Here is a 21,166-nt window from a genome sequence, read left to right on the forward strand (position 1 = left end):
TTTAAATCCCAGTATGTGCAATTTGAATACAAGCTCTATGTATATAACAACTTTGGTCTATGGTGGTGTTGGGTGCATATAGCAGGGAGACCAACAATAAGGTTTCGCCAATTTTCCTTGCCATAGATTGCTTGTATTCCACTTTCGTTCTCGGCTCAACATAAATGGCTTAAACATATAAAGGAAATTGCAGAAGCTGATGATAGGGAGCTACCATCTTGATTGCCGCCGCATAGCTGCAGCCCTTTATCTTAATATTGAACTCTTGCTTGGTTTACCAGAAAATAATATTCATTAACTTTTTCGTTCAGTTTCATTTACTTGTGCAACTGACCTCCAACAGCCTCAACCTAGTTCAATTTAATTAGTCCTATCAAGCTGATTTGATGCAAGAAATATTAGCAAATGAGTATGGTCAAATGACAACACTATGCCTTGGACCTCTGTTATAATTGGCGAGCATCACCATTCAATTTATATTCCACAACGATAATACTAAGGTGGCATTAAAATGGGACAGCATTAACTTTATTCAACAAATTGAAGGCTCACAGAAAAAATAATTACTGATACAATTAATCTGAAATTACAAGAAAGGCAGCTTGTGTGCCTGCATACAGAAAAACAATCAAAGAAACTAATGAAAGTGGAATTAAAACCACTCAAGCCCAACAAACATGAACAAGAGAAGAAAAATCTATAGCTTAAAGAATTGAAATATATATGCCATGGTGCAGATTCGATAAACATCGTGAAATCTACTCACTTCCTGAAGATACATTAATTTACAGTCATACATGAGAAAATTTACTCCTTACTAAGCGCCTCATAGCTTTCAATTATAGAATTTTGCTCACCAGCAATGTGCTGTTTGGACGGTGTCATCTTCCTAAAACCACAACACATTCTTGCATCTTTTGTTGTGAAACAAATCTGTACGAGTGCCAAATAAAATGGCTTCATTCTTCAAATGAGTTTCCTTCCTGGTTTTAAGAAAGTTCTTCCTTGTTGAACTTGTTCGAAGCTTCCTATTTCAATGCAAACAAAATGAAATATGAAAAACACAAGAGCTATTGTCAATCAACAATAGTTGTATATAGAACCACATAAATGAAGGATAACTATAGTTTGCATGAAAATAATTATAAACTCGGCAAACTATAAAGGTGACCAACAATAAACAAGACAAAGAAAGAAAAATGAAGTGAGATAAAAGAAGTCCAGTTTAACAACGTTTGATACCCTCCCTAATGAACGCAAAAAATCCAAAATCACAAAATTTCTAAAGGACACAAAGCAAATGGCAAGCATACATTGCCCAATAAATAGTTCATTTCAGAGTCTTGGATGAAAACAAATAAAATTATAAGCTTATTCCAAGGGGAGGAAAGGAAAACAAACCATAAACTTTTCCACTCTATTTGGTAGGAAGGAAGAAAAACTGAGAGAAGAGAAAAAGAAAAGAAGACTTAGGAGAGGAAAGATAGTTCTTTTTTCTTCCTCATGTTTGTGTTAAGGATGGAAAATAGAACTAAAGAAAGAGATTAGAGGTAAAATTATAAGTAAAATGGTTCTCCCACTTTCAGGAGGAGTGGATTTGGAAGGAGGAAAAAGTGCAAATCCATCAATTTTCCTTCCCTCTTCCTATCCCCCTCCTACCAAACAAAGAAATGGATAGAAAGAAGAAGTATTTTCCAAGCACAATGTTAAAAAGCAAAAACGAAAAAGGATATCTGGCACCACACATTTGGCTAATACCAGAAAAGATAGAAAACAATCACAGCGTGTTTGGTTGGAGGGAATGGCTATTCTTTTTTCCTCCTTTATTCTTTTGTTTGGTTCAGAGAATGATGATTCCAAGAGAAGTTGAAATAGCTATTACCAACCTTCCCCTCGACAATAGCTATTCTGCACAGGCTGGAACAGGCTAAAAAATGCCCTTGACTAGTTTGTGAAATTACTATCCTATATATAGAAACCTTTCATTTTCTCTTTTTCTTTCTCTCTCTACCTCATCTGCCTCTCTCTTCTCTCTAAATTTCCTCCACCACCGCCATCCTCTAGCCGCAATGGCTAACCGACAGCTCCAGTGGCCAAATATGGCCACGAGAAGCACCGATCTAGCACTCTAGCGGCCTGATATGGCATTCCATTGTGCTAGCCACATTTCTGATAGTCCACTGGCAAGAAAGGAAAGAAAAAAAAAGAAAATAGAGATAAAAAATTAAAAATTATATTAAAATTTTAATTATAATTATAATTATAAAAATTGATATTTCAAATTAAAAATCACACTAAAGTGTTAATTATAAATTATTAATATTTTAAATAAAGTAAAATTTTTAATATTTTAATATTTAAAAAATGAAAATAAAGAAAAAATTAAATTAAATAATCATATTAAAGTTTTAATTAAACTTTATTAATATTTTAAATAATTTAAAAAAATTAATATTTAAATTAAAAATCATATATTATAATAAAAAGTATTTTCATCTTATAATAAAATTTATTATTTCCATGAAATAATTATTCCATTATGCGAACCATACGTGCTCTGAAAGCTTTATAATTTTATTAAATGCAAAATTAATAGAGAACCTTTTAGGCCTTTTATTTTATTAGGATTAATTTATTCAAGGTTATATTTGGCATTTTATGTGTTGTTAGGATTTTGCATTTAGTTGTAAATGCCCATGTTATATTAGTTTTAATTAGGTTTTGGATTATTAAATACTGAGATTTTGAGATATTGGTTATTGAGATTTCCTCCCTCTATTGATTCTTCTAGTTTTCTCCCATTGTTCTTCTGTTTCTCCCCTGATTTCCTCTTTTTCTTCCCTATTTTGCTTCTGTCTATTTCTTATTTTCCCTCTAAATTTCTGTTCACTATCTCTTTCCGCTACTTGTTCTACACAAAAATACTCAATAGTCATTTGTTTTTAACTATATGAAGCAAAAAACGATGAATGGTTGAGATAGAAAAGCTAAAAAACGGAAGAACAGAAGCAGCACAAAACCTTAGGCAGACGTAAAGAAAAATAGGAATGTCTAAGAAACTTGGAGTTTACACATTTGCGGGTATATAATAAACCTATTAAAGCAGGAAAAAAGAAGGCCATACTCAGGGCACAGAACCTCTTGGACTTGACACCTATGCGGGTATATAATAAACATATTAAAACAGGAAAAAGAAAAGGCCATACCCAGGGCAGAGAATTTTATAACTCCCCTGCCCCACTTCCATGTCAAGGACTACCATCTACTACCAAGTACCATCCCTAACTGATCCCTGATTTTCAAAATGAAAAATCCATCCCAAAGGAATAAGTTTACTCAAAGACCCATCACTATGGTTAAGTACTGGGTAGGAATTACATTCCTAGACACACCACACAAATATCAGAGTTTTGAACTTTGGTCTCCGCAATCCTTCAAAAAGGACCAACATGATTTGAACATGGAGGGTATGGCTCATGCTAAAATAAATGATTAATGGTAGTGAAATTCATACGGTACCTTGAGAATATCAAACACCTTCTCAGCAATATATTTCTGTTCAAGAGTGGCACCTTTCTGCTGAACCTTATCAGGATGGACACACAATGTGGCCTTTCTATAAACTTTTTTAACAGAGCCAGAAGTTATTAAATCAGTCAGTGAAATTGGCTCCCAACCACATTCAGGCCAAAGTACCTGTTTGTCACAGTAAAAGGTTAGTTATGAAAACCAAGAAGTCACAAATTTTATACATTTAATAATGATTTCAAATTATTAAACTGATAATTTCTTATTAGGAGGTAAATGCAGAGAATAGGAAAATGATGAGGAACACACCTGTTGCAATGATGATAAAAGTGCACGCACATTTCCTTCCTTCCCTGCAGCCCAGCGTTTTATCTCAAAATCCATAGCTTCAGCAATCCTCTATGAAAATTAAGATTAAGGCAAACTACTAAGCCATCAAAATCAAGAATTCACAATGTATAGGAAAGATAGCCCCAAAGCAAGTAAACTGCACACAAGCATGAAGAATTAAAACCCCCAACTGCTAATCTACAAAATTGAACTACTTACACGTCTCTCTTCTTGCTCATGCTGTGTTTGACGGTCACGCTGGTTCATATCAGCAACTGCTCTTGCCTAGCATGAAAACAATCCAGAGCCGTTGAACTATGTCTTCAAACAAAAAAAAATGAGAAAGATAGAAAAATAGAGGTGCCAACAGAAGAGTTTGCCTGACAATTTTTGCTGGCACATGCAGCATATCTGAATCAAGATGACACAGGTAAGTCTCACCACAGGCCCAAAAGGGTCACTTATTCAGTTAGGCAGTAGTTTGAGGACAATGGTGGTCCAATATAGAAGAGTATCAAGCTCAACAATGGCCAAACAGTATAACATTAACGTAGCAACAAATGTCCAGGAAATCCTCATACACTGGACACAACTTTTATCTCATTTTATGATTACTAAAACTGCTTTAGTCATCAGTCCATGGAAGAGCAAGATGCTTGGCATTTCTTTGATCTTTTTTCATGGAAAATTAGCCTTGTACCCAGTTGGCACCCCTTTTGTGCCCTTAGTTTGTTCAGTCTTCACTCGTGTGTGGATATGTGAGTTTGAAAAAAAAATTACATATCAATGTTGACTCCCATATGTACTCTTCTCATCAGCACATATCTTCTTATACCTTTACTAGTTTAATTTAAGCCTATCCATGAAAAAATAAAAATAAGCTAAATTGAAGGAAAGAATATATACACACCACTCGATCCTGGGTCCTTTGGTGACGTCCCAATCTGGCTCTTCGTCTTTCTTCACTTTCGCCATCAACTTCCTCAAATTCTCCAAACATTGGGGCAGCTTTTGCAAACAGAAATTGTGAAAAAGATTAACATCAACGAGATACAGTGCAAAGATAATTTACAGAGCTGGACACAGTCCATTTCAATATTTCAGTAATAATATACCTCCAAAAATTGAAGAAAGGTCATCTACTCCATTCATCATAGTAGCAGGAGAAGACTTCTTTGCAGTGGATGATGCCCCTGGAGATGTCTTTTGCTGTCTCTGGTGCGTATGTGCATCAAACATGGGATCCTAATAAGCATAACAGAAGGAATCAATACCAATAGCAGTGGTTGGAAATGTGATAGTACTTTTTACATCTATAACGCTCACCAAAGTGGTTGCCCTTGACTTTGGTGCACTATTTGATCTGGAACTCACACCAAAAAAGGATTCCAGATCATCTGCTCTCTTCTCTTGATTCTTTCTTGCAACATCTTCAGCTTCTTTAGATCTGCTAGCCTTATTAAACACCCTGCCCATGGCAAAGTCCTCAAGTTCGTCTATAGGAGATGCACCCGAACTCTTGACTGCATCATGAATCATCTCGATGTTACTAAGGTAATGATGGAATGGCAAAGAAAAATGCACATTGACCTTTATTTTTGCTAATGGACGCAGAAGAACCTTTATCTGCCTTCAAAACTTGTGCTGGTTTTGGAGGAGGCCTCAATGATCGGGAAGCATTTGAGGAACCACGAAGTTTTGACCCTCCAGATTCATTGAGCATGCTGAATTCTTCTAGTGGATCTGTGGGGGTTTCTGAGGAATTATATGCCGAGCTTGAAGCTGACTCTAATACTACGAAAGGGTCTTCTGTTGATTTGAAGGTTGATTTGGTTGTCTTAATGTTCGTCCTGCATTGAAAAGAATGAAATTTCAAATAAAGATTCCACATTTTACATACTAACAACTAATCATATAGAAGTTACTATGTCACAACATCCAAATGCAAATATGTAAATTTAATGTGCAATAAATTCCAAGTTATTGTTGAAAACAAATGCTAAAGAAAACAGTCAGAAGATAATAGCTTCAATATGACAATATCCTTTCCTTCCTCACTTGGACCACTAACTCACCAACTTACCATTGCAATAGTTCCTATGAATGTATGACAAGTAAAAGATTGCAAGACACGAGTGGCAGCAGTTTTGTGTTTTGGAAGCCAAAAATACAAAAGTCATAATGATGAGAGTATTTTTAACTTCACCAAACAAGTAAATCCTTTTGATCATCATGCGATTCCATAATTATAATATTAAGCCCTTTCCCCCGCTCATATCAATAAAGTAAGCCTCATCCCCAACAGCCCATCAAAGCAGCATGTAAGCTGGATTCAGTTACAATTTTTGGAAATTTAAACATTGTCAAGCAGTAATTATAACCAGTACAATTGATAAAGACAGGTTCCAACCCCCAAAAACAATGGTTGATTTGCATTGTTAATTCTCAGATGATTTTTCCAGTTGTCCAGTCTATTAACTTAACCAGCTCTCGATTCTTCCTTAAACTATAAATTTTTCAGCTATGAGAGTAATAATACTTCACAAGAAAATGTCACAACAAAGGCAGTGCTCAAATCTTTCACTTGATGCTTTATGGATAGAGCAGTGTAACCTTTCATGCATCCAAGTTAGGTTCAGAACAAAATATTATTACTAAACGTATATAGCAGAATGAAAGAAATAGTTCTGTACATCAGAGTTTTATGTCAACAAATATTTATCTACATCAAAAAGAACATCTATAGACAACCATAAATTGTCCATGCTTTGTGACATCACACATTCTTAAAGACTTTAGAGCTCCTTCATCCAAACTAATCCCCAAAACGAAAAAATTCACATCAGAGAAAGAAACCCTCAAATTAGGAAAGAACTGTTATCCCACATTCTATCAGCGCACGATTTTTTTAACTCCTTTAAATGTCATTATTATGATCTCCATTCCTCCAACTGACAAATTATAGACGGAGTCAAACAACAAACAATTCAGCTAAAACTTTAACAATCAAATTTAATAAAGACAACACTATCAGGCAGTAAATTATATCCATTTTCAATAAATATTAATACCTATTAGCCGGAGGACTGCTTCCACCGAACCCGGGTATCAAATCATCAAAACCAGCTTCAGTTTTTCCCCAATCCCACGAATTTTTCCTACTAGAACTCTTCAATTTCGCCGCTACACCACTAAAATCACCCAACAAGTCACCTGCCGAACCCTTTTGCTTCGTGGACGAGGCAAAAGACCCGATAATGTCATCATTACTTGAATTTTCTGAGCCAGGCATTCCTCCAAACAAATCATCGACAACGTACAAATTCGTAGATGAAGACTTTGGACCCGAATTAAACAACATTGAATCCAAATCAAATGAAGATCCATTACTACTATTATTACTCGTATTCGATTGCTTCTTTGTGGTGTTTTCGAATGCACCAAACGCGTAACCATAATCGTCGCCCAAGCCAAAAGAATTTTGGGGTTTTTGGTTGGAAAAAAAGTCGTGATCATCAAGCAAAGAGCCGTTACTGGGATTCGAATTCCATGAAGATTTTGAAGAAAATGGCATGGAGCTTCCGTTCAAACCTGTATCGAACCCGAAATTTTGGTTGGTGGATGTGATGGAGGTGGCGGTGGCGGTGGGTCGTTTGGCTTGCGACATTGGAGCTGATTTTCCTTGCGGTTTTAAACCGTAACGCTCTGTTAAAACGCCAAATTGGTCCATATTTTTCACTCTCTATATATCAAAAGGAAAACAAAGTGGATCGGTTTCTTAAGTAAATCAAATATGTGGGTGGTCTCTAAAAATGAATTCCTATAGATCTAAGATGAAAAGTTATCTAAAATGATAAAATCAATATTAACAAGAGATGTGAATTCGAATTGGGTGCTTATATAATGAGATTTATTTATATTTTTTCGTTGGAGTGAAAAATTTTGAGCTGGGAGAGATAGAAATGAGAAGGGGTAGAATGAAAATATGGCAATGGTGAAGGAAAAAAATGGCGGGAATGGGCTGATGAAGGAAAGCTGGGGGAGGAAAATTTGCGGAAGGGGTAATTGGAGAAATGGAAGAGAAAATTTCGTGGGAGAAGAAGACCAGAAAGAGAAGAAGTCTTTTCTCTCTGATTCTTCTCTCTCTGTTCCGGGGCGCGTTGTGACTTGTGAGGGATGGTTTTGGAGTCGGTGGGACGGTAAATTGTGGAGCCCACACTCAAGGGGTGAGTGGTGGGCCATCACATCGGCCCTTTTCTTTATTATTTAGTAATTGCTACCCCTATTTTTATGTCTCTTCTCCTTTTTCCAAATTTAGCAAAAAAAAAAATAAGAATACTAGTAAAACTTAATCAAATACTAATAATAATAACAACCCTGATATTAAGATTTTTTTGAATATTTAATCCTAATAACAGTAACTCAAGTGGATTTTAGCTATTTAAATCAGTTTGGTTTCTCATTTTTCTTAATTTATTTTCTTAAATTTAATTTAATTGTGACAACCAAAAAATTAATAAAAAAATAAAGGTTCAAGTGGAATAATTTCAAATTTTACTTTCTGAATAAAATTAAGAATGAAACTAAATATTTAATTTCAACATCAGAATTAATCAAACATTGCTGTTGGAATCAGTTTTAAAATTTCTATTTGTCCTATATTTGTTGAATTGTGTCTAAGCAGACATGACATAATAAAGTGTAAATAAATCAAATATCGAAAATAATTATTCTGTGTTATTTTTGTAAAGTTACAAAATAATAAATCACTTGCTTGAATGTTGTTCATATATTAAAAACTGCTTAATTTCCTCTAAAAGAAATGCTTAAATTGATTGCCTTAAACTTAGTACTTGTCTTTCCTCACTTAATGCCAAAGTTTTGGTCCCTATTAATATGTTTGGTAGGGTTAAGTTAGATCATGAATAGAAAATAAACTTGAAAGAGTGGTTGTATAACTTCCATATTTGTTTAAACCTCTCCTATTGTATTGGCTCTGTAGTGAGTAGAGGTAGTGTCACAAATCTCACAGAGATAGAGTGAGTTTTGAAAATATAAATATAACTCTTTCACTATTTATCAAACATATTTTTTGAATTGAGAACATAGACTTATGATTTTTTGTATGGATAAAGAGCATCTAGTGTAATGAGAGCGTTTTAAAATGTCTACCCAATGCAACAAGGATGTAATGTTTACCCAATGCAACAAGGGCGTTGTAGATTGTCACAAATGGGTAAAGAGCCAAAACGATTATCCGTCACAAATGGGTAAAGAGCCAACACAATGAGAGAGTTATCGTGGAATGTCACAGATGTAACAAAGGTATTGTAGAGTGTCACATAAGGGCAAAGAGCTAATATAACGAAAGCGTTGCAAAATTGAGTAAAGAAGAATGTCACAAGTCACACATAAGTAAGAGATGGGATGAGTCTGGAGAATATAAATATAGATTTTTTCATAGATAGCACATCAGTAAAAGATGAGGTGAGTTTTAAAAATATAAATATAGATATTCAATCACTTATCATATATGTTTTTTGAATTAAAAATATGATCCATTATTTATAAACTTATTTAAATTATATTTTTAGAGTTTAAAAACATATAAGATTAAATTTAAGTTTTGACCTGTAAGGCTGTAACACATTCTGTCCATTGAAAATAATTCAATAGAATCACATTAAATGAAAACAAAAGAAAACAAAATTTGTAGAAATATTTTAAAAATTAAAAAAAGGGAAAATGATGGTCCACAAGTCATAAATTAATAATGGAGGAAGCGAGTTGAGAGCTTGCCTGGACCTTGCATGATTGTCGGCGGTGATTCTTTGGACACGTTGCATTTAAATCATGCCTTGCACACTATTGTTGCTGCTAAATTTCTGAAACTTTTTCATTTTGTTACTGTTAAATTATCATTTCTGTCTCTCTTCAGGGGGAAAAAAATGGTGTCAACCTAAATTAGGAGTTTTAGTTCAAGCACAATCTCTCAACTTGAATTATAATTTTATTTTTGATATAATATTTTAAAATTTCTTAAATTATGTATAAATTTTAAATAAATATTTGTTTTTTTATATATTTAATTAAGTTTATATATTTTATTTTTGATCAAATAAGTTTTTATGTCATTAATTATCATTAGTTAAAATATCATTTATCATTTTATATCTATATAACGTTAACATAAAAAATAAAAATCATCATGTAATTATGTCATTATACCATATCAATATATTATATATTTATATAATATAATAAGTCAATATATTACAACAGTATCATAACATATAAAATAATAAGTTACTTTTTAATTAATGATAATTAATTAATTATTAATTATATAAATTTATTTAATTTAAAATAAAAATATAAAATTAAACATAATAAAAATATTTTTTTATAATTTTTTAAATAATTTAAAATTTTTTAAAAATATTATATCTGTATTTTTCAACGAAGAAAAGGAAAAAGAGTAAGATTCTTTGTTTCTGGTGTGACAGCCCGTGCCAGCAGCTTTTGCAATGGAGATCTCGTGGGCTAAGAGCTTAGCAAATTCATTGCTCTATTTAATGTAAATATACATACAAGTCAATGTCGGAAACAATTAATAAGTTGCAGCACTAGTGATAGCAAAGATTCAAATTTAACAGACTTGAAGACAACTAGTATATAGTAGTTGGCATGAGTATTAGGGATTAAGCTGTACTTTTTCTTGGGATTATTTGATCTCTATTGACAGTATATAAAATAATAATTTTATTGTTAATTGAGTTTTAGTCTACTTTTTCTTTTCTGACAATATTATTTGATTTTTTTTAATGGATACCTTTTGTACGTTCATTATGTATATAGTACCTTCCTGACTCAAAGAATAGAATAAAATCCCATTGGATTGAAACACAAAACAAAGTAATTAGTATAGGAAACATGGTGGAGACAAGTACCGATTGTACTCATAATGGAGCTAAGCTGCGAGCCTGCCTGGATCTTGCCATTACTGTCGGCTTTGGCCGAAATTAGACGCAGTGAATCTATGAAAATTGGAAGAAAAGGTATTTAATTGGGCATATTGACAGGGGTTTGTTCTTTTTATTTATTTATTGGTCTTTGGGTAGTGGAAGCATGAAAAGACCTAACTTATGGTAATTTTGTCAAAATATAATTCATCTTTCTTAAGAATGACAAGTTGGGCAGCCTAAGAATCAGACTTTACTGCGTTCCAGCAGAATCTCTGTAACTTTTAAAATTATGATTTCTTTTTTTTGGGTCTCACACGCTAACAGGCTAACAGGCAATAGCCCATCCCAGCAGCTTTCCAAGGGAGACCAGCATTATCTCTACTTTAAAAGGGCACATGACCCGTAACACAAAAACCGTTGAGTCAAGGGATAGGGCCAGAGTCTCAACAGTCATGAGTTTCATGAAACAAGATTGACCCATCTGTGTGAAGAACACCTAACCCTATTTGAGTAATTTGACTACCAAACAACGTATCAAACTCTTAAACTGGGAAAACAGCAAAAAACGTGCACTTTGACCAGCGGCGGCCAAAATTGATACTTCACTGCTTAATAACCAAGCTTTGCAAGAACAGGTCCAATATGTCCCAACGCCATTGTTTTAGATAAGATTATCACATAGGAATTCGACATGGGAAACTCCCTTTTCTTCTCCTCCCTTCTCTTCCTCTTTTTCTCCACCGGTTTTTGCATCGATTCAAACATTTCTTCATGCCCAATCGATCTCAGTTACGTAGAAACCTTCCCATGGGATAAATCCACATGCCTCGACCCTAATGGAACGCAGTGCTGCCAAGCGCTCATCAGTCTCTTTGGCATAGGAATTGCTCAACACCTTAAGGAGACATCCTTGTTTCAGTTACCGAACGCCGTGGCTGCAGCTTCTTGCGTGTCTGATTTTCAGAACAAGCTTGCTGCCTTGTCAATACAGCTATCTTTAGTCACTTCTTGCATACGCAACTCCACCCAGTTTGTTAGCAACGCTTCGAGTTGTGCAGGAATTATAACAACCCAAGATTGGATTGAAAAGGTTGGTCCGGTGACTGTATTAGACACTGCTTGCAGAGGTGATGTGACTGGGTTCAAGTGCAGGTCGTGTATTGAAGCTGGAAACACTGTGCTTACCACATTATTGAGTCTTGATCAAAATGGCAAAAAATGTTTTGACTTCATGGTCGTGTATGCTATCGGTGTGATCAATGAGTTCGGTCCAAAGGATCCTGGCGCAGTTGATTGCATACTAGGCTTACCCTTGGATAGTTCAGCAACAGAGAAGTCAAAGAAAAAATCAAGCAGCGAAACCTGGCTCAAATTGGTTTTTGGTTTCCTGGGCGCTTTCTTTGGTGTTTTGCTTGCTTTTACACTAATCATCTTGTACAGGAAATGGGATAAGAAGAACAAGAGAAATGCCCCACATAGAAGATTTGTTAACACTTTCAGGGCAAACGTGTTACCAAACTCAGGTGCCAAATGGTTTAGTTTATCAGAGCTCGAACGAGCCACTAACGGATTTTCTCAAAGGAATTTGATAGGCGGAGGTACATATGGAGTTGTGTACAAAGGAACTCTTGCAGATGGTACTTTGGTTGCAGTGAAACAGATTCTTGATTTGGACTCAAAAGGCGATGAAGAGTTTTCCAATGAAGTTGAGATCATAAGCAAAATAAGGCACAGAAATCTTCTTTCTCTTCGTGGTTGTTGTGTCACAAGCGACATGGTAAAAGGTAGAAGAAGATATCTTGTTTATGATTTCATGTCTAATGGCAATCTTGGTGATCATTTGTTCAATGATTTTAGTGGGCAGCAATTGAGTTGGCCTCAACGCAAGAATATAATTCTTGATGTGGCTAGAGGTCTGGCTTACTTGCACTATGGAATTAAACCAGCCATCTATCATCGAGACATTAAGGCCACTAACATACTTCTAGACTCAGAAATGAAAGCAAAAGTTGCCGATTTCGGATTAGCCAAGCAGAGTTTGGAAGGGCAGTCTCATCTCACCACCAGGGTTGCTGGCACACATGGTTATTTGGCACCAGAATACGCTCTCTATGGACAATTAACAGAGAAAAGTGATGTTTACAGCTTTGGGATTGTGATTCTTGAAATTATGAGTGGGAGGAAAGTACTTGATACATCAAATTCATCCTATCTGTTGATCACGGATTGGGCTTGGAAGCTTGCAAAATCAGGCAATGTGCAAGAAATTTTTGATGAATCGATAAGAGAGCAAGGGCCCAAAGGGGTGATGGAGAGGTTTGTTCGGGTGGGGATTCTTTGTGCTCATGTCATGGTGGCTTTCAGGCCAAAAATCGCTGAAGCTCTGAAGATGTTAGAGGGTGATATTGACATTCCCAAGTTACCAGACAGGCCATTGCCACTCAGTCATGAGTCCTTTAAATCATCTTTAGGGAGTGGTGCATCAACAAGTACTACATCAAGAACTAGCTCAAACATGTCCCTAGTATAGATTATTTCTGTCCTTGTGGCTAGTTTGGAAAAGCTTCCGCACCAGCCAGCCACCAGATATAGTTCTTGGATTCGTGGTAAGCCTTTTTTTTTTTTCTTATCTTTTCCTCTCTCTTATACATCTAGGCACCCTACTAGTCATTGATCCCAAAATCGTGTGATTAGAAATCAGGATACAACATGAAAAGTATACTGAGTTGCACAACATATAGTCAAGTTAATTAACCAATCTTGTAAGCCTTCATTCTTTTCTATGTATCTTGGTCATACATGTTTAATCAGACAAGTCATTACCTAGAATTATTCAATTCAAACTTTCAAAGATTGTTTTGTTTGGAACGAAAATCGTCTGCCCGCATTTTGTGTCCCTTTTATAATTTGATGCCACGTGTCCCATAGTTTTTGTTTATTAACATCATTGTTGGTGAGGTTAGTGGTTGTTGTTCCCAGGGCGGTTAGATGTTAACCTCAATCTTATTTGACATAATGCTCGTCTTTGCTCTTCCTATTATGCCCGTCAACATTCTCACACTCCTGTACCAATAACCAGCCATCGCAATTCTCAAACTCCTGTAGCAATCAGCATCCATATATGAGGTATAAGACTTTTGGGTACTCTTTTTTTTTTCCAATCATGCTTGCCAGAGTCAGAATCTTCATATGAATAAGAACACCAATGTTTACTCTTCCTATGATGCCTATAAAGTCCTCAGATGAATAAGAATGCTTTGATCTGTTTTTTTTTTTTTTTTAAATTTATGAAATTTATTGAATAATCTTAGAATCATATTACTCTGGTTGAGGAGTGATCAACCAGAGTATCAGTTATGTTTAATCCAACGTATAAAAATTCTGTATCAACAATCCATTCTTAGACTCAAGTATACAACAAAAAATTCTGTCACAAACAGAACCTTATAGTTCCAACATAGTTGGCACACAAACATACTGCAAGAAAAAGTAAGAACTTGTGAAACATACACCCTGTTTCCAGTTCTTGCGTAATCTTATAAATTAATTGATTGGTTAATATGCTTTAGTTAGTCTTGTCAGAGTCAGCATTTTTAAATGAATAAGAATGCTTGTGTCTTCTCTTTCTCTAATGTCTGTCAAAATTTGACTGTCAAAACAGCTTGTTCTAAAATAATTTCGCCTCTTTTTCTTCTTCTTCTTCATGATTTTCCATTTTTCTTTAACTTTTTATTACCATAATCAGAAAATACATGAACAGAAAAAATTAAAAAAAAAAAAAAACACTTCATGTAAAAGTGTTCCTTGACTTTGATGAGAGAAGTGTGGAAAAAAGGAGGCTATAAAATGTTGATGTTAACTAAGATTGAAGTTTTACCTAAAGCAGTATAAATGACCTAACAGCTGACGTTAAAAAATAAAAACATCATACACGTGGGATCAAAATATAAGCGTGTCACGAAACGGGGAACAAATCGGGGGAATGATTTGTATTTGTTATGTTTGTGATGAGGAACTCTACTATTTACCAGACGTTTTTTCTTTTTGGTATTTAGACTGCAAGTTTTATTTTTATATGAAAAAAATAAAAATTGAAATTTATTTTTTTTAAATAAATTTATATGTATAAATTATTAAATTAAATGTTCAAATTATCAGATAAAGACGAGAATGAGAATGTCTTTTAAGCGTAATATTGTGTTGATTTCAACTAACCATGGGTCTTCTAGAGTAATTAACAATTAATTACACGTGTTTTTGGTCCAATAGTTTGACGATATGTTTTATGAAATACCTTTCTTGTATTGACCATAGTGAGTAGTAGACCTGTCAAAATGAACTTAATCCATTGGGTTGGTTCATTTTTTATTGAATATAAGATGGGTTAGGTTTGAAAATTTAGATCCATATTAGAATCGAGCTTAAATAAGTCAGTTCATCAAATCAGTGGACTGGAGTGGGCTAGCTTTCTGAGTCAAAAAAATTAATAATTTTATATATTTAACTATATAAATTAATAATTTAGTTACATATGATATTATTTATTTTATATATTTTAATGTCTTTAATTTTTACTTATCTAATTAATAATTTTAATTTAGATTAAAACTTATTATTTTTTTTTCTTTTATGACAATGAATATTAGATGATAAATTGATAATAATTCATATCTTGAGACATCATTGCTGTCTAAACAAGATTTAAATATTTTGCTTGAAGATGAGGATTGAACAAGATATAAATGAGTTTTAAAGTTTTTATTATTTGATTATATACTTATGTTTATGAGATGATAGTTTGTATTAAAGATTTATACTTTATTTATGTAATTTATTTATTTTTTTATATTTGATGTAATTTATTTGTTTGTAATTTATTTTTATTATTCAATTTATGAATTAAATCATTGAACAATTTTATTAATAAAAAATTTATTAAGTGGGATTATAAAAATAATTTTTTTTTAAAAAAAAAGCTGACCCAACTCGGCATATGAGCTAGCAAGGAGTTGGTTGGGTTGAGATTTTGATATCTCATATAATCTATAAAAAATGGATTGATCCTACTCAATTTATATTTTCTTAACCCACAAGAACTTGGGCTAAGTTAGGCCGAACCAGCTCACATTGACAGCTCTAGTAAGTAGTTAGTTGAAAATGCACAAGTTACACGTGTTGATAATCAATTGGAAAAGGGGAACATAATTCATGTAAAAAGAAATGGCCTATTCAACTATTACTCCATTGTTCACACTATTCCATTATCCATAAATAACATGTTTTTTTTCTTTTATTAATGGATAGTCCCTATCTCCGATCCAAAAAGCCATAATAGAGTTAATTGACGTCCGATTCAATTTACACATTTGACAAAATAAAAATCTAATTATATTGAATTGATGTTTGATTGTAATAATTTACATTTTTAAATTGAATATGATTTAATTTATTTGATATTTTAAATATGAACTACTTTTGTTATATCATAAAGTTTGAATGACGAATTTAATTAAATTATAACAGATAAATTTAGCATTTAAAATCATGAACACAATATTTGAAAAAAATTTTGAATTATTTAAAAAAAATTATATTATTTTATTACGTTCAATCAAACTCTTATATTTTTATTTTGAATTAAATAAATTTTTATAACAATTGATTGACTAATTGTCGTTAGTCAAAATGTCACTTATCATTTTATGTTATTTGATGTTAACATGACATATTGACACGTCAGAATTAATGGTAACATGATATGTTGATGTAGCATGATTATATAATCATGTGGTATTTTTTACTTTTTATATCAGTGCTATATCAATATGATATGAACATAAAATAACAAGTTGTTTTTTGACTAATTTAGTCAAAGTACCTATTTATCCAAAAAATATATATAGCCTTAATTGAATGCAATAAAAAAGTAAAAACTTATATAAATTTTTTAAAATAATTTAAATTTTTTTTAAATATTTTGTCAAATTACAATTACCTATGTGATTTCCAAACTAGATTTAATGGTGTTTGGTCCAATTTGTGAATGCATTTTTTTTATTGCAAATGTCAAAATAAGGTGTTTGGTTTTTTAAATTTTAATTTATGCAGAAGTTCATTTGAGTTTTTAGAAAAAGTTACAAATCAAAACTTATTCAAAAAGTGTTGATATGTAATAATAAATATTTAATGTTCTTTAAATTCTCACTATATCTTTTAATAATTCATAATATTATAAAAGAGAATTAATATATTTTTTATTCTTATTTTATTTGATTCACTTTAATTTATTTATTATTTTAATTAATAAAAATATTTTTTATTTATTTCTAAAATTTATAATTTTGTTTAATAAAGTACTTGAGTTCTTTTTATTTCTTATATATTTTTTTTACATTTTTCAGTACTTCTACATTAAAAAACAATATTTTAATTTTTTACAGCAATTTTAGAATAATTCTATAATATATTAAAATATATTTGTCAAAATTACTAACCATATTAATAGTAGAGCTGTCCTATTAACTTTTGAGAATAATTATATTTTAATGGATTGACGACTTATTATTTTACACATAAAAATTGAATTTCTATACTCCTTAAACAGGTTAAATCAGGACTATTTGTTCATTTATAATTATTTAATTTATTAATTTTTCTTTTTTATTTATATTTTTACTAAATTTAATTGATTTTTTTTTGTATTTCATGTACTTTATATATTGTAATTGATTAATACATATCTAATTTCTGGCTTGGAATTGGGCTTGATTGCAGTTCTATGTATTTAATTTCACCTGCAAGAGTTTTGAAGTTTTATTACAAGAGCTACGGCGCCGTTTTTATTTTTTTCTTTTTTCTAAAATTGAGAATCAGTGAATCTCTCTCTCTCACTCCCCTCCTCCCCGACGGCGACGGCGACGGCAATTAGGACAGCGTTACCGGTAATAATTTCTGCTTCCTTTCTTCATTTTGAAGAATTCTCATATCTTTCTGTATAATAAAATTTGATTTCATCAATCGTTTTTTTCTCTGTATGCTAAATAAATTTTTTTTATTCATTGCCAACTACATAGGTAGCATTAGCTTTACAGAAAGGTAGTAACTATCAGTGGCTTTTTACGCTAATTCTCTCTAACCCTTAAGAGATAAGTCGAAATTCCAATCTGGGTATTTAAAAATTGGATTAAAATTTATGAATTTTGGCTTATTGAAATCTTTATGTGCATTGATGTTATCATAAGTTTTAATGCCTTTATTTTGTTTCTTGTAATTTAGGTCAATTCTGATTCTTAACTGAAGTTCAAAAAGGAAGAATGATCAAAGTTTTCAAATGCCATAACAAATTATTGTTGGGATGGATTGTATTGGTAAGAAGATCTTATTCAAGTGAACCAACAAGGGATGTTTTAGATACAAGCAAAAAAATATGTAAAATCATGATGTCTTCTTCTCCAGTGGTGCTCAATACGGCTCTTGATCAAAGTGGGCTAAGGGTTCCACCTGAAGTAGTGGAGGATGTTCTTAAGCGGTTTGAGAATGCCGGTATGCTGGCTTATAGATTTTTTGAGTGGGCAGAGAAGCAGCGGAATTATATGCATAGTATTAGGGCTTATCATACCATGATTGAATCTTTGGCTAAGATTAGGCAGTATCAGATCATGTGGGATCTGGTGAATAAAATGAGGAATAAAAGCATGTTGAATGTTGAGACATTTTGTATTATAATGAGAAGGTATGCAAGGGTTCAGAAGGTGGAGGAGACGGTTTATACATTTAATATCATGGAGAAGTATGATGTACCACCAAATTTAGCAGCATTTAATGGCTTACTAAGTACCCTGTGTAAGTCCAAGAATGTGAGAAAAGCGCAAGAGATTTTTGATAAAATGAAAGATCGATTTGTGCCAGACTCAAAAACTTATAGTATTTTGCTTGAAGGATGGGGTAGGGCTCCAAATTTGCCAAAGGCTAGGGAGATCTTCAGAGAAATGGTTGACATGGGTTGTGACCCTGATATTGTGACCTATGGTATAATGGTTGACATTCTCTGCAAGTCAGGGAGGGTAGATGAAGCCATTGAGATTGTTAGGGAGATGGATTCTAATGGCTGCAGGCCAACCTCTTTTATTTATAGTGTCTTGGTCCATACTTATGGGATAGAAAACAGAATTGAAGATGCTGTTGATGCATTCCTAGAGATGGAAAGAAATGGAATTAAGGCAGATGTGGTTGTGTATAATGCTCTGATTGGTGCTTTTTGTAAAGTAAACAAATTAAAGAATGTGTATAGGGTCTTAAATGAGATGGATTCCAAGGGTGTGGCACCAAATGCAAGGACCTGCAACATCATTCTCAACAGCTTGATAGGTCGTGGAGAGACTGATGAAGCTTTTAAGGTGTTCCGCAGGATGATCAAAGAATGTGAACCAGATGCTGACACGTACACAATAATGATAAAGATGTTCTGTGATAGAGATGAGTTAGACATGGCATTTAAAGTGTGGAAGTACATGAGGTTGAAGCAGTTTATCCCAACCATGCACACATTTTCAGTTCTCATACATGGATTATGTGAGAAGGGCAATGCTGCTAAGGCTTGTATCTTACTGGAGGAGATGCTAGAAAAGGGCATTCAGCCCTCAGGTCTGACATTTGGGAGGTTAAGACAATTGCTTATAAAAGAAGGGAGAGAAGATGTACTCAAATTTCTTCAGGAGAAAATGAACCTCCTGATCAAGGAGCCTTTATATGATTGAAGAATTATGCCTTTCAGCTGTTGATAATGCTGAACATATGAAATTCAAATGCCTGATTACCACGTGGTATTAAAAGTACAATATCAGTTTGTGCAGGTAATTTGTCTCTCTTTAATTTTAATCTAAAATGGTGACATCTTTTGGTTGTGATACATGTAAAAGAAAGAACACATGCATACTTTTTTGTTTTCACTCTTGCCTTCTGAGAAAATAGTATCTGTTTTTTTAAATAGAGGTCATGAGGAGGGTGGGGAGGAGTGCTGCTCCAGATATCAAAAGAAAGGGAACAGGTAAATATTGAAACATTTTTGTGTATTACCTCTAAACCTTGAATTAGATGTTGAAATAAAAATTACTGGATGTGAAACTAACCTTGCACCAAACTCCCCCATGTCATAAGGAGTAGCATTCCTTTTTTCCCTTTCTAGTGGCAAGAGAATGTCTAACTAGATTGTTCGCTTGGAATAATGATTTAGAAGTTCAATTAATGTTTTCTTAAGAATGGTGATATGTTAATGCTGGACAGTGTGCTAAAGTTCATTGTATGCTCATATGTTCATGGTAGAATTTAGTCACAGCATTTGAGGTTTTCGTGATTTGACAACCAATGTGGTTTTTAGTACTTCAAGGCTAATGTTAGTGATTTTTCTAATGGACACAAGTATTGTTGTGAAACTATTATATTTTGTTATTTAATTGTTTATACTTTACATTTATATGAAGGTCTAAGAAATGAAATCTCTATGGAATGAAACAGATTGTCCCAGAAAACTCTGATCTTCAGTTTAAGAAAGTGGAGGACATATTACAGCATTACATAGCAGTCAGCTAGAGGAGTTGCAAGCAAGTTTAGCTTGATTCCTTGTCTATACTCTATGGTAACTGATGAAATGGAGGAAGAGGATTGTAATTTGCCATTTGACCTTTTGGGCGTTGTTATGGTAATCGTGTAATGTTGAGTGCAAGTTCGGGCTCCCAGGAGGTCAGGGGTTCTTTTAAGAGGCAAATAAAACAAATCAGCTCGTTTGGTGCAAAGATTTGATCAGTTCTTGTGTTTTAGATGCTAAAAGAATCAGTTATCAACTTGTTATAGGCAGTTAGGCAAGCAAAAGAATTTGTTAATGCTTTCTTGAATAATACTTGAGTCTAGTGACTTGGGTCACAAAGGATTGTGGGGCTTGTATCCTTGTGGATGCAGCCTGGTTATTTGATCTTTTGCCCATTTGGCAATGTCAATGGGTGTAGAGAAGAATTGAACTCACCCATCCAGCTGATTTATATTTAGTGAACTATCTTGCCTCTCCTATTAATTCTTTAAGATTATCTTTAATGGCATTAAGATCTTACTTAAAGGGTCATGCCGGCTTTTCCTTTTATCTTTTTCTTTGTTATCAGAACCAGTCTGTTGGTGAGAAACCGCCTTGTTTTCTTTTTCCTGTAGAACCCGCCTTATTTAGAATCTTGAAGGTAGCACCTGATTACCGATTTACACTTCAGAGCCTTGAGTTCTTCAACCTAACGTCACATTGCCCATGCCAGCATGAACATGCACACCCATTTGCTTGATACAAACTGGAAATGACCGAT

At 33.3% G+C, this 21,166-nt stretch overlaps 2 protein-coding genes and 1 pseudogene across 3 annotated transcripts; 2 read left to right on the forward strand and 1 right to left on the reverse strand.

Annotated features, from left to right (window-relative positions):
- Positions 1 to 501: 501 nt before the first annotated feature.
- LOC18592402 (Chaperone DnaJ-domain superfamily protein) lies at positions 502 to 8,009 on the reverse strand. Its single transcript, XM_018126182.2, has 9 exons — positions 6,930 to 8,009; positions 5,479 to 5,708; positions 5,185 to 5,381; positions 4,974 to 5,103; positions 4,769 to 4,866; positions 4,078 to 4,143; positions 3,838 to 3,927; positions 3,520 to 3,696; positions 502 to 1,028 (listed from the first exon to the last, which is right to left on the reverse strand). The coding sequence occupies exons 1-9, from the start codon at positions 7,586 to 7,588 to the stop codon at positions 990 to 992; spliced, it is 1,686 nt and encodes a 561-aa protein (XP_017981671.2). The 5' UTR covers positions 7,589 to 8,009; the 3' UTR covers positions 502 to 989.
- A 3,381-nt stretch (positions 8,010 to 11,390) lies between these two features.
- LOC18592403 (putative receptor-like protein kinase At1g11050 pseudogene) lies at positions 11,391 to 13,660 on the forward strand (annotated as a pseudogene).
- Positions 13,661 to 17,592: 3,932 nt separating this feature from the next.
- APPR6 (Tetratricopeptide repeat (TPR)-like superfamily protein) lies at positions 17,593 to 20,883 on the forward strand. 2 transcript variants are annotated; one of them, XM_007019113.3, is made up of 4 exons: positions 17,593 to 17,764; positions 18,099 to 19,675; positions 19,813 to 19,869; positions 20,337 to 20,883. In XM_007019113.3, exon 2 carries the CDS (start codon positions 18,137 to 18,139, stop codon positions 19,577 to 19,579), a length of 1,443 nt encoding a protein of 480 aa, XP_007019175.3. In that variant the 5' UTR covers positions 17,593 to 17,764; positions 18,099 to 18,136; the 3' UTR covers positions 19,580 to 19,675; positions 19,813 to 19,869; positions 20,337 to 20,883. The 2 variants fall into 2 exon arrangements, with proteins under 2 accessions (XP_007019175.3, XP_007019177.3); XM_007019115.3 differs by lacking the exon at positions 19,813 to 19,869.
- Positions 20,884 to 21,166: the final 283 nt, after the last annotated feature.

Source organism: Theobroma cacao, chromosome 8, assembly GCF_053813885.1.
Source record: "Theobroma cacao isolate CCN51 chromosome 8, ASM5381388v1, whole genome shotgun sequence".
NCBI lineage: Eukaryota > Viridiplantae > Streptophyta > Magnoliopsida > Malvales > Malvaceae > Theobroma > Theobroma cacao.

What these genes read in the sequence shown, in the direction of transcription:
- LOC18592402 (XM_018126182.2), bottom strand. Translation starts at nt 7,588, where the DNA reads ATGGACCAATTTGGCGTTTTAACAGAGCGTTACGGTTTAAAACCGCAA. An exon ending in CCTTTCTTCAATTTTTGGAG is followed by an intron (nt 4,867 to 4,973) that starts GTATATTATTAC and finishes TGTTTGCAAAAG; the next exon opens with CTGCCCCAATGTTTGGAGAA. An exon ending in AGGTGTTTGATATTCTCAAG is followed by an intron (nt 1,029 to 3,519) that starts GTACCGTATGAA and finishes GCATTGAAATAG; the next exon opens with GAAGCTTCGAACAAGTTCAA.
- APPR6 (XM_007019113.3), top strand. Translation starts at nt 18,137, where the DNA reads ATGATCAAAGTTTTCAAATGCCATAACAAATTATTGTTGGGATGGATT.